Source organism: Penaeus chinensis, chromosome 7 (genome assembly GCF_019202785.1).
Source record: "Penaeus chinensis breed Huanghai No. 1 chromosome 7, ASM1920278v2, whole genome shotgun sequence".
Classification (NCBI taxonomy): Eukaryota; Metazoa; Arthropoda; class Malacostraca; order Decapoda; family Penaeidae; genus Penaeus; species Penaeus chinensis.
Window position 1 is genome coordinate 12,959,730 of NC_061825.1, and position 12,500 is coordinate 12,972,229.

Consider the following 12,500-nt stretch of genomic DNA (forward strand, 5'->3'; position numbering starts at 1 on the left):
ATTTTACATAGATCAATATCACAATACAAAGTTATATACATTGATCAGTAACCCAAAAGCACAGTACCAACTTAACAACTGCTTTTCTATTCAGTGCTTTGTGGTTTGGAGATGATGTATAGTAATCCAAGTTTATTTTGTTCAGCTTTGGGCTGCGAATCACCACCTACTCCTCAGGATGGTTACCGGTCATTTCGCAATGCAACTCATGCTGAATACTGGTGTTGCGTCCATCATGTATTCCCAGATACTCTAGAGCGACGCCGGATATTAAAATGTAACCGCGGAAGCTCCTGGAATGATACAGTTCCTGACTGCATTGGTAGGCATTGTATATATAAAGTTTTAATTTTGAAGAAAATTATGCCATATTTTTAGAAATTTTGCCATCATACATTGAAGCAACATTATATACCACCTGTATAAGTCTTTTTCAAGATGACTTTTTCATAATACACAGGAGTACACTACTGGTCACTGTATTTATATTTGTATCACAAAGCAATTCTTTTCAATACAGAGCTTGAAGAATTGCTGGAAGTTGGTAATATCACAGAAAAAGAGTTCACTGGACTTATTAATGGATCTACAAATGGTGCACATGCAGAAATGTATCAAGAAGCCCACATAGTATATGGTATGGACTAGAAACAATATATTTTCCTTTTCTGTTCATTCTTGCTTATCTAAAGTCATATTTCTTGAATTAAGTCTCCATAATAAGAGTTATCTCACTTACTGTCTGTCTATTTTACAGATCTTATATATTTTTTCTGCGTGTTTTAGCAAGAGCTTGAGATTTCAATTTAATTTATTTTTTAAAAAAACATTTTTTCAGGCCTGTTTTCTACTATATCTTTTCTTTACATCTTTACTCATTTTAATTTCCCAAATTTCAAAAATTGATGCGAACCCTTCATGCATTGTGAAGCATGAAATGCTTTATAATAAAAAAAAGAGCTATTCTGCAATAATTTCTTTACTCCTAATTAACCTCTCAGCACCAAGTATTGATGAGCCTATCTCCTCCCAACAGCCAAGTTAGTGCACATGTCTCTTAGGTATTCAAGAAAATTGCAACAAAGTCCTTATAATAGCATACCCCATTTCCTTATCCTCTCCTGCCCCAATTCTGCCAGGGCCAACCTAGTCCCTTGCTGCCAGCTGCATGGACACATCTCACACTGCATTCCTCTTTAGTTTGGTCAATTTTCTTCCAACATACACATGAGACATCCAAACATTAACAAACTCTTGGTTCTGTCAGTAAAATGTTTACAAACCTCCCCTGGCACTCTCTGAAGTAAGCAACAGAGGTACCGAAAGTCATTCTTCACAGAATGCGCCTAGGTTATCACTGTGCATGGCAGATTATCCCAACAATCGAACGCGATGAAAGGTGCTGCAAGCACTGCGGCGAGCCGAACGCCACACTAGTCCACTACCTAGAAAATTGTGACCATACACAATTCCTGAGACATGGACCGCCCACAACAGCCGCCGTGCTGGTAAAGAGGCTAAGCGAAATGCTTACACCATGGCGGCAGGAGCGCCTGCTGGCAATCCCGCCGCTACGGTAAGCACCGAGTGTCAGACAACTCAATGAGACAGCCGTAAAAAGCTGACACAGGCCGGGCCATATCTAGAAGGCCTGGGCGAAGCTAGAACTTCGCAAACCAAACCACCACCACCTCCCCTGGTGCCAAGAGGTTAAAAATGCATCTTTACATATCCAAGCATCTTTATTTAAAAATAATTATCTGATCTGTTATGTTCACATCATGTATCATTGAGTCAGAGAAACATCTCAGTACCTATATAAGTGTTTCTAATTTTTAGCTTTATACTCTGACAGATCTAGTGGTTCCAACAGTGATTATGTCTATTTTGGTCATAGGCAATGTGGCCGTGGTCGTGCTTATCATTTACTGCCGCAGGTGAGTAAACCAAACTTTTACTTACGCATTTCTTTTTTTCTTTTTCTCTTTCAGTTAATTCTTGTTTATAAAATGATAACATGCTTCTGATTACTGCACACCTACTTGATTTGACAGTATACCTGCATTTGTGAGAATTCGTAAATCTAACAATGTCATGACCTATATAGTAATTGCTTTTTATATAAATAATCAAATATGAAATTCATAGTGTATGAACTTTAGATATGATTTAGATATTTTCTTCTACTCTGCCTTTTCTTTAAATATTTATAACTGTCAGCCTGTAAATAAATCTGAAACTTTATTGCCTCAATGCCTATGTATATTTAATGCATCTTGCTTCACAATGCTCTGCAGGGATGTCATGGATGAGAGTTCTCGAAGTGAGGAGCTGGAATCTATCAAAGCAAATCCTGAACCAACTGACACTTTAGATTCAACACCGTGTAGTGTGTAGATTTCTGCTGTGCTAAATATATACCATATTTAAGGAAGAATATTGCTACTGGAGAAATAATAACAATCATTGTAAAAGAAAAAATATCTGTACAATCTCAGAATGTATAAATGGTGTTATTTTTGGCCTACAAACAGACAAAAGGAAGAGACCAGTAATATACCATTATAAGTCCTAGTCATTAATACCTATCTGTAATGTCAAGCACTAATGTATATGTTATTTATTTAACATATCTAGTCATTAGTTGTGCCAAATAGTTTTGGTATTAAAAAAAAACATTGTCCCCTAAAGATCTTGTTGTTTTCCTTTTTTTTTTTTTTTTTTTTTTTAATAAATACAACTGAAACTAGGCTGCATTTAGTGGACACTAAATTAAAAATGTAATTAAAGAATCTCTTATAAGATTACATATGATAAGGAGCTGAATGACCCACACTTCAACTTATTTTTTAAGCAAAAAAATTATATTCTTTTTATGTAAATCAAATGGTTGAGTTCTTTACAAAAGAAGGCTTTACAAGTATCAGTAAAAACTGAATTAAAGTCCTTGCACTTAAAATATACAAGAGTCCATCAATAAAATGTCATAAAAATCTTTCAATTCCTGGGTGTAATTTATATGTTCATGTATCTGTAAAAATAAAATGACTCTTAGCTAATGAACCCTGTGGCATATATAAAAAAAATTGTCTATCAGAACTACAAAATCTGTTGAATATTCATTTGACTTTATAAGTGAACCTTTACAATAAAGGATGTATTGTGTACAATATTAATTATACCCATTACAGAAATGTAAAGGGGAAAACAGTACTTAATTTTATTTTTTCCTCAGCTTAGAAATGGATAGATATATGTAAAAGTTTCAAATTCCTCAATATTTATAAACATTTAGTCTTCTAGTGCAAGATTCCCTTAGAATACTGACAAGTTTTATATCAAAGATATACTTTTGTAATGAAAAGGCAAGTCACAGGAGAAAAAGAAATGTACTATAGTAACTCCTCTCAAAGTAAGACGTAGCAATTGCCAACCTTAAAAGTTGCATCAGCAGTTGCTGCCATATAAAGTAAGTATAGTCATGGTGCTGCTTCTTGTAAAGGGGTTTACTAATGATGATGCATTATCTCTATAGTAATCACAATGCCTTTTTATCATTTGACCAAGAGTTTGATGCATTGCTATCATTAGTAACCTTAAGCAGTCAGCACCATGGTAAAAGCTTTTACACTCAAGGTTCTCCCTCCAATGTCTTGCTGTAAGAGGGTTAATATTGCATTTCTGCATGAAAGTCATATTTGCCTAATGCGTCATAAATGCACTTTAAATAAATGCATTCTCTCATATCAGATCTGAAAGGTAACATTTGATATCAAAATAAGAAATAATCCGTACATATACAACACTAAACTAGTTGCAAGTGGCTCCCAATTCATATTACATACGCCTTTCAATGGTTGACATTAGTAGTCTCTATGAAAGATTACAAAAACAAAGGATTCCAGAAATTTTTGAATAATGTTTCACACCTTTTTACTCCTTTGTTAACTTTAAAATAAAGTAATACATATTGCATATAGTAAATCAAAACCTTGGGAACCACTGCACTAGATTCTCACAAGATTTTTTTTCTTTACATATGAGCATGAAACACCATTTCTTCCTTTTCTGTAATGAAGAATTTTGATTTGTATTACCAAAATTCTAGAATGATTTCCACTCTATCCTTGCCCAATACAAATTTTGGTCATGATATTCTTTTAAAAATTTGCTTCATCAGTTCATATTTATTTATACTTTGCTTGTTTTTTATTGTTGGGTGAATCTCAACTATGAAATACATGACATATTATCTTCAGTATAATCACAGCGTCAAAATGCCTTAAAAATCAGGACACTTTTTGGCTTGCATAGATATCACATTAGAGAAATTTCTTTTAGCACCAATGTATTAGAAAATGCTACAGTATTGCTTCATCTTTTGTTATTAAAGTTTTCTCTAATATGCAGGGTATGACATCCACACAAGCTGATCTATCACCATTATTCTTTTGGGATTTCGCTTTACATTTTGTAAATTTAGTTCTTTTTCTCAAGAATCTCAATTCTGTAATTACTTTCATCTGTTGTCATTTTGAGTATTGTTCTCTCCAGTATGATAACTAAAGTGTAAGAGACCTTTCACAGTGAACAGGCTACTGTTTTGTAAATGCTGCTATATTTTCTCATTAGTTTCTCCTCAGTGAATAAAAATTGTCAGCTTAGTAACATAAGGTCAAATGAAAATCACCGGTTGAAATGTCATTCCATATATTTTAAGTGTATATTATGTACATATTTTATAAAAAGAGGTCAGACTTGTTTGCTTTTTTCATATCCTTGATATACCTGGCAATAGTGATAATGGATCACAAAAGGTTATTGTTCTTCCTTTTTTTTTTACTGAGGCTATACAAAGCATATAAATATAACTGCTGATCAGTAAATTATTTATATGCAACAAGATATAGATTTAACAACAGCTCTACTACCTTTCATGGAGATGAAAAAAAAACAAAAACATTGGCTTAGTTATCTTGCCTTCTATCCATTTCATCTAAACCACAACCTCTGCTGACGGCTTTACATGACCTGGGAGTTTCTGGAGCTCGTGCTGTAAGAATACAGATATATGCATTTAGTTAAGAAAAAATGGAAGTGGGTGCAAACATATACTATACAATGCTCTGTGAATGCAATGATTTTTATAACATATTGAGTTAAAACTACTTTTTTGAACTTTTAATATACAGAGTAAATATTACTTCTCTGCTGACATTAGATGGACCCTCTTGGATTAGGCCTAGAAAAGGTACCTGAATGTCAACTATTCACAAATAAATATTCAGGGCAATTATTTAGATCCGTGACTTCATCACTTGTTTGAAGTCAGTGCCACATAACTTTATGCTATTTTATGACATTAAACAAACCTATGCTCACCAAAAGTGAAACAAAAAAAAAAAAAAAAATCTAAACCTACTTACACCTAAAGATATTCATCCCCAGAATTTCTCCTATAAAAAGCAAAGATTTTTTTTTTTTTTTTGTAATTGTTTGTGTATGTTGGGAGGGAGCAAGAGAGAGAGAGAGAGAGAGAGAGAGAGAGAGAGAGAGAGAGAGAGAGAGAGAGAGAGAGAGAGAGAGAGAGAGAGAGAGAGAGAGAGAGAGAGAGAGAGAGAGAGAGAGAGAGAGAGGGGGGGGGGCAGAGGCAGAGGCAGAGGCAAAGACAGAGACAGAGACAGAGACAGAGACAGAGACAGAGACAGAGACAGAGACAGAGACAGAGACAAAAACAGAGACAGAGACAGAGACAGAGATAGAGAGACACACAGACACAGAGAGTGTGCATGCGTGCGGGCCCGCATGTGAGAGAGAGAGAGAGAGAGAGAGAGAGAGAGAGAGAGAGAGAGAGAGAGAGAGAGAGAGAGAGAGAGAGAGAGAGAGAGAGAGAGAGAGAAAGAGAGAGAAAGAGAGAGAAAGAGAGAGAGAGAAAGAGAGAGAGAGAGAGAGAGAGAAAGAGAGAGAGAGAGAGAGAGAGAGAGAGAGAGAGAGAGAGAGAGAGAGAGAGAGAGAGAGAGAGAGAGAGAGAGAGAGAGAGAGAGAGAGAGGATATGTATATAGAAATGAAGATAGAGACCATGACACAGTCTAAGGTATAGTAACTTAGACACTACAATAAATCAGAGATATGATTGGCTCCCTAATATAACCAACACACTCCATTTTTTTTATTTTATATTTACCTTAGTCACTTTCATGGCAACACCTTCAGGTAAATTTCTTTGTATGTATTCCAAGAAAGTGTCAGCTGTTGACCCTGTCAGGCGAGCAAACTTCATTAGGAGAAAGTGTGTCCTCACTTCATACTGAACACGATGCTTCTTGTAGATGTGAACTGATTTCAGAAGAGTCCATCGTTTGAGGTGCTTGTCTGGCCAAAGGCTGAAACGAAATCCATTTGAAAATTTTAAAAAAAACATGAAATAAATCCCACCTACAAGATTTTCTACTAACATTAATCAACTAATAAGAAAGTCTTTTATATACAGATCATAAACTCCAAGGTAGGTTATCTTACACTTCTTGAACTGGGATCTCAAGGTGTCTCGCAGCTGTAGTGACAAAGGTATGGTAAGAACGTAAGACGGCAGGTTCGTGTCCACGGCATTCTACTTCTACCAAGCTGTACAATTTGTCAGGTTCACCCACAGCAAGTCCCTGCAATCATTAATAATGATTTCCAGACCTATGCTAGTGCTGCTCAAATACATATACTGTAAATGCTGTTAGATATGATAGTGTTTTAAGTTATACCGATATAAAATATGAGAGAAACTTTCAACAGATTTATTATCTATAGTAAGTAGCTTCATATACATACAATATTTCTCATGTTTATCAATGTTTATACAATATTACACACAATATGACAACAAGGATATAGCAATATCAAATGAGAGACAAGGGTAGTTACACAAAAGTTCTCTCTTTAGGTTATGCCTATTTTTCATTCCAATAAAAATATATTGATTTTATCATATGTAATACATAATGAAATCACTATACAAGATTATGATTTGGGAAAAATAACAACAATGATGATCTACTTGAAATTACATGTATCCTAGAATTCATTACAAAGAGCTCAATACAGAAAAGAAAATGGAAAAAAATTGTGAAAAAAAACATAAAAGTGTTTGAATACATCAGTGACATGATAGAAGATCATTAAAAGCAACTTCCACACTTACAACTTCAGATGGTGAAAGGTTTAAAGCTGAAGAGTGGAGCAGTCTTGAACTGTATACAGTTTGTGTTGATGCAGAGGGAACAGCTAATGGTGTATGTTTTCTCCTTCCATTTAACCAAGCCACAGATCCTAAAGGCACCCATGACGTTGACTTTCTTACTGCATTACTACCACTGAAACTGCTTCCTGCCTGCAATAAAGAACACATTTTAACAGATGTTCAGCTTTCTGCTCCCTTTGTTAATGTAATCAAAACTATCTTATGAAATACAGAAATACTTCTGTAATAAATGTGATACTCAAGTACCTTGCTATTCAAGAAAAGGGTGTATTTTCCACTCATACAATATTACTTTTCTCATCTATGCCACATTTTTTTTTTTTCTGACCATTATAATAAAACATTTCCATAAGAGTGAAAAAAAAAAGAAATATCAAATAACAAAGCAAGCATTAACAAACTTCTCACAACTGACAGCACTACAAACTCGCTGCCCTCGCAGCTGACTATTGTTATTGTCGCATCAACATGGCTTGAGCCGTCAAGGGAAGAGCAAATGAATGGCGCTCCTGGATGTTCCTGAGTCTACTACAGAGTTCAAAATGTATTCCCACAAGAAGGACAGATTACAGAGATAAAATATGTACTTCAGTGTCCTATGCTCCGGCCATACGGTGGATATATATTTTTTTCTGCAGATATTCTCTGCTTTTGTACATAAATGCTCCCTCAATATGGTGGTCTGATTGTTTGTGACAATTTTTAGCTATCATATACAATAAGCTTATTGTGTTTTATACAAGGTTTGAACACAGTGGCTAAATGTAAAGCCACAAGAATCATCTCCAAAGACTGCTTTTCATTTATAACCTAGAAAACTAATGATTTTAGGCAGGATTTTATATATATATATATATATATATATATATATATATATATACACATATATATATATATATATATATATATACACATATATATATATATATATATATATATATATATATACACATATATATATATATATATATATATATATATATATATATATATATATACACATATATATACATATATATATATATATATATACATATATATACATATATATATACATACACATATATATACATATATATATATACATACACATATATATATATATATATATATATATATACACATCTATATATAATATATATATAAAACCAAAGAAAAATTGTAACTCACTTATATATGTGAATATTTTACTATTGTAAAGTCCTTGCAATTCCTTTTTTTGTGTGTATCAAACTCTAAATATAAAGATATAAAAAATCAAAATTGATAATGTATATATTCCTTTTAAAATAAAGGTAAAAATGTTTTGTATTATTTCAGTTATCCTTATCAGTCTACTACTCACACTTCTTTCAACATTTACCTGAATTTATATAATTGTGATAACAAACTAAAATCACATGTTACATCACAGGATAAATATTACCAGTAGCTATTTTGGATCTAATAACCTTACCTAAGATCTCTATTCTATATCTATAACCACTATTACATTTCTCTTAAGCTTCTCTCTTTTTTTTTTTTCTCCCACCTAGAATTATATCCAGTTTCTCTTGCTTCTTCTGCCTTTTTATTAACCCAATGCCGACGGTCATGACGTGTACATACATGCTTTGCCCACTGTGAGTTACTTGTTTGATTGTTTTTACACATAGATGGCTACACTTGTACTAAGTCAACAATGAGCCAGTTACGAGTACTGCCTGTCTTGCCCGTTTACCCTTTTCTTTGGTTTACAAAAATATTTTACGTTATCTTATTTTGCTGTTACTAACGTTTAAAACATAATATTTATAATGTTTATAATAAAAATAACACCATCGATATCCATAGCACTAGTAAAAAAATACGTTTTTCCCACCAAATCAAATCATATAAAGTCATATGGTCTACTAATTGACTCCTTTGTGGCTAAACACTAGTAGAGCCATCTATGTGCAGAGACATTTCACAAAAAATATAGAAAATGAGCACGGCATTTTCCCCATTTTTTATTCATTTTCCCCAGCGGCATTGGGTTAATGATTAAGTATACACATATTAGATGACTCCGATATCATAAACCTATCTATCTATCTATCACACCAACACTTGTATATTGCACAATACTTAAAAATAAGGATGAACCTAAGTCAAAAGGCAAGTCATTACAATAAATAGGAGACACAAAGATGAAGATTTGTATGACAGAACATGCCATTCCCATCCTTGAAAACAAAACTAAGTGTTGGTAAATACATACTGCCCGTCCTTTTAATTTTTTTTATAGTTAAGCAACTAACTATAAACATAAATATATACACCTAAATATGCAGCCACACTGTACCATTTCTTAAAATATAATTCAAGCATAATTGTATATATCCTACATTCATTTCGACTTTCATATTCAGAAGCAGTGCTCTTCTACCTTCAAATTGTTAGATGTGCTAAAGGATCTAGAAGTCATATATGGAGTATGACTCTTCAGGAATAACTGCCTTTGCAAACAATGGTAATGAAAAAAATTGAAGTGAACAGACCTTGGCCTACGATAACAAGGAAGTTGCAAGCTCATTCTATTTGGTTTCCTTATTGACTTCTTGCATTTAAACTACACAAAACACTTTTTATGCTCCTAGTATGAATAATACAAAACACCTTATGTCTCTATTCCTGAGGATTATTTAACTGCTGCCAATTGCAAAGGCCTTGCGAGGTACAAGGAATTGTTTGACTCAAGGTGGTGAGTAATCGCCAAATTAATCATTTGCACCGGGTATAGGCATTGCCCATCTAAGTTTTGTTTTGTTATTTTTGTTTACAAAGAGAGGATGTCAAAAGCATTTTGTTATCAAGTTGCTGATTACTAGACCTACCAGCCCATTCATTCACTGAATTTTAAAGTAGAATTCTACATTTCTACAATAATTATCATAATAATGTTATCATCATAATTATCATTATCACCATTACAGCTGTAATACTAATAATTTTTAAGCTTATTAATCTCCTGCCCCTAAAATCTCCCCCTTCATAGAACAATGTCTTAAAAAAATTTCATAACTTATCAATACTAAATCAAAAGAAGTCATAAATGCTTGCAAAAAACATTGCTGAAAGATATAAGTAAATATTGCAATATATGTAACACAAATTTGAGTAAACATTGCTGAATGCAGCCATCAACACCATACAGAGAATTGTTGTGGTCATGTAGTGGTGCCTAAATTTAGTACTACGGCAGTTTATTAAAAAGTAGAGGCTTTCAGATAGTTCCCACACTACAAATATTCTATTCTTTTAATTTCCAGACAATCTTTTGGATGAACATGTGCATCAAGAATCTCTAAATCTTGCAAAAGTTTCATTTATTACTATTAAATCTATACAATAAGCAACAATAAATCAAGAAGTATATATTGTCTACCATACTACTACTTTCTGCCAATTGTTAACCCAATGCCAGCGGGGAAAATGAATAAAAAATGGGGAAAATGCTGTGCTCATTTTCTACATTTTCTTTTTTAATGTCTCTGCACACAGATGGTTCTGCTAGTGCTTAGCCATAAAGGAGTCAATTAGTAGACCTTGTGACCTTACGTGATTTGAATTGGCGGGAAAAAAGTATGTTTTACTATCAATGGTGTTATTTTTTTTATAATTACTATAATGTTATAAACATTAGTAACAGCAAAATAAGATAACGTAACATATTTTCGTAAATCAAAGAAAAGGATAAAGGGGCGGGACAGGCAGTACTCGTAACTGGCTCATTGGTGACTTAGTGCAAGCCATCTATGTGTAAAAACAATTAAACAAATAACTCACAGTGGGCATAGCACATACGTACACGTCATGCCCATTGGCATTGGCTAATTTCATTTACTGACATATTGCAGTGCACAATTCATTCTGTACTAGTCTACATTATTATTTAGACAAACATTTGAGCCCTTCATTTTACAAGAATAATGTTGATATTATCATAGTAAGAATTTATATATGGGGGAGATAACTTCAACTACATTTTTATGACTATATGTGGACAAATATATATCCCACAATTAGCTTTATGGAGATGTGATGTTTCACATAAAACAAACATGACAAATCCTATTCTAATCATCTTCTAAATGCTCAGCCTTATCATTTGGATTATGTGTAAGAAATTACATACACTGTTTCTATGACTACACTGCACAGGATGAATTTAGAAATATTGGATCCTGAGCCACTATGCCAACAGGCATTTGCTCATACCATTTCATTTCTTCAATCATATAAAACTAAAAAAAAATTAGACATTATATACTGGCATAACAAGAAGAGAAGGCAAATATAGAGCAGAAATGAAAAAAAACATAGTAATCTTTTCAGTTTCCTTGGAGAGTTATCACTATGGAATGGAATTGCTATTATGTATTCTACAATGGAGCTGGATATTCCTTAAACATGTGTTCTAGGGAGAGCAGCATGCATCAGCTGCAATGGAACCTCGTGTGAGGAGACAGAGAGAAAAATGTGCTAGTGTGTTAGGCATTTGGCTGATAAAATCTATATGTATATCAACGTTTTTCCATACATTTCCCAAAATTACTTATATTAACCCCTTGCCGACAGGGTACGACGGGTAGACACGTGCTATGCCCACTGTTAGTACTTGTTTGATTGTTTTTACACATAGATGGCTATACTTGTACTAAGTCACCAATGAGCCAGTTAGGAGTACTGCCCGTCTCGCCCGTTCACCCTTTTCTTTGATTTACGAAATATTTTACATTATCTTATTTTGCTGTTACTAATATTAAAAAACATTATAATAATTATAATGTTTATAATAAAAATAACACCATCGATATCCATAGCACTAGTAAAAAACACGTTTTTCCCGCCAATTCAAATCACGTATGGTCACAAGGTCTATTAATTGACTCCTTTGTGGCTAAGCACTAGCAGACATTTCACAAAAAATATAGAAAATGGGCACAGCATTTTCCCCATTTTTTGTTCATTTTCCCCGACGGCATTGGGTTAATGTAAAAATTTCCAAGCTGCACCTATCACACCAAGTATTAGCATCACATGAGCAAATTCAAATAGTTTCATAAGCACTCTGGTAAAAAATGGCACAGCATTATAGTGAAACTGGGAAATCTATTGAAGATAGGGTGGCTGTACAAAGTCAGCCATAGTTCATGCTATTTCAGACACATCTGTGTAAATTCAGGCACTCATAAATCCATCCATATCAAAATGATGTCTCTT

The 12,500-nt window shown here is 33.5% G+C and overlaps 2 protein-coding genes across 2 annotated transcripts in view; one reads left to right on the forward strand and one right to left on the reverse strand.

The window, feature by feature from the left end:
* LOC125027219 overlaps positions 1-4,761 on the forward strand; it is a 58,530-nt gene extending 53,769 nt beyond the window's left edge. Inside the window, exons 6-9 of the mRNA XM_047616164.1 lie at positions 146-322; positions 521-637; positions 1,856-1,937; positions 2,298-4,761. Of these exons, the coding sequence (XP_047472120.1) occupies positions 146-322; positions 521-637; positions 1,856-1,937; positions 2,298-2,397 (476 nt within the window). The 3' untranslated portion in view covers positions 2,398-4,761. The remainder of the gene's footprint in view (positions 1-145; positions 323-520; positions 638-1,855; positions 1,938-2,297) is intronic.
* LOC125027220 (28S ribosomal protein S10, mitochondrial-like) overlaps positions 4,694-12,500 on the reverse strand; it is a 10,265-nt gene continuing 2,458 nt past the window's right edge. The window contains exons 2-5 of the mRNA XM_047616165.1: positions 7,194-7,382; positions 6,521-6,660; positions 6,186-6,384; positions 4,694-5,053 (exon numbers count right to left, since the gene is read on the reverse strand). Coding sequence (XP_047472121.1) covers positions 4,997-5,053; positions 6,186-6,384; positions 6,521-6,660; positions 7,194-7,382 — 585 coding nt within the window. The 3' untranslated portion in view covers positions 4,694-4,996. The remainder of the gene's footprint in view (positions 5,054-6,185; positions 6,385-6,520; positions 6,661-7,193; positions 7,383-12,500) is intronic.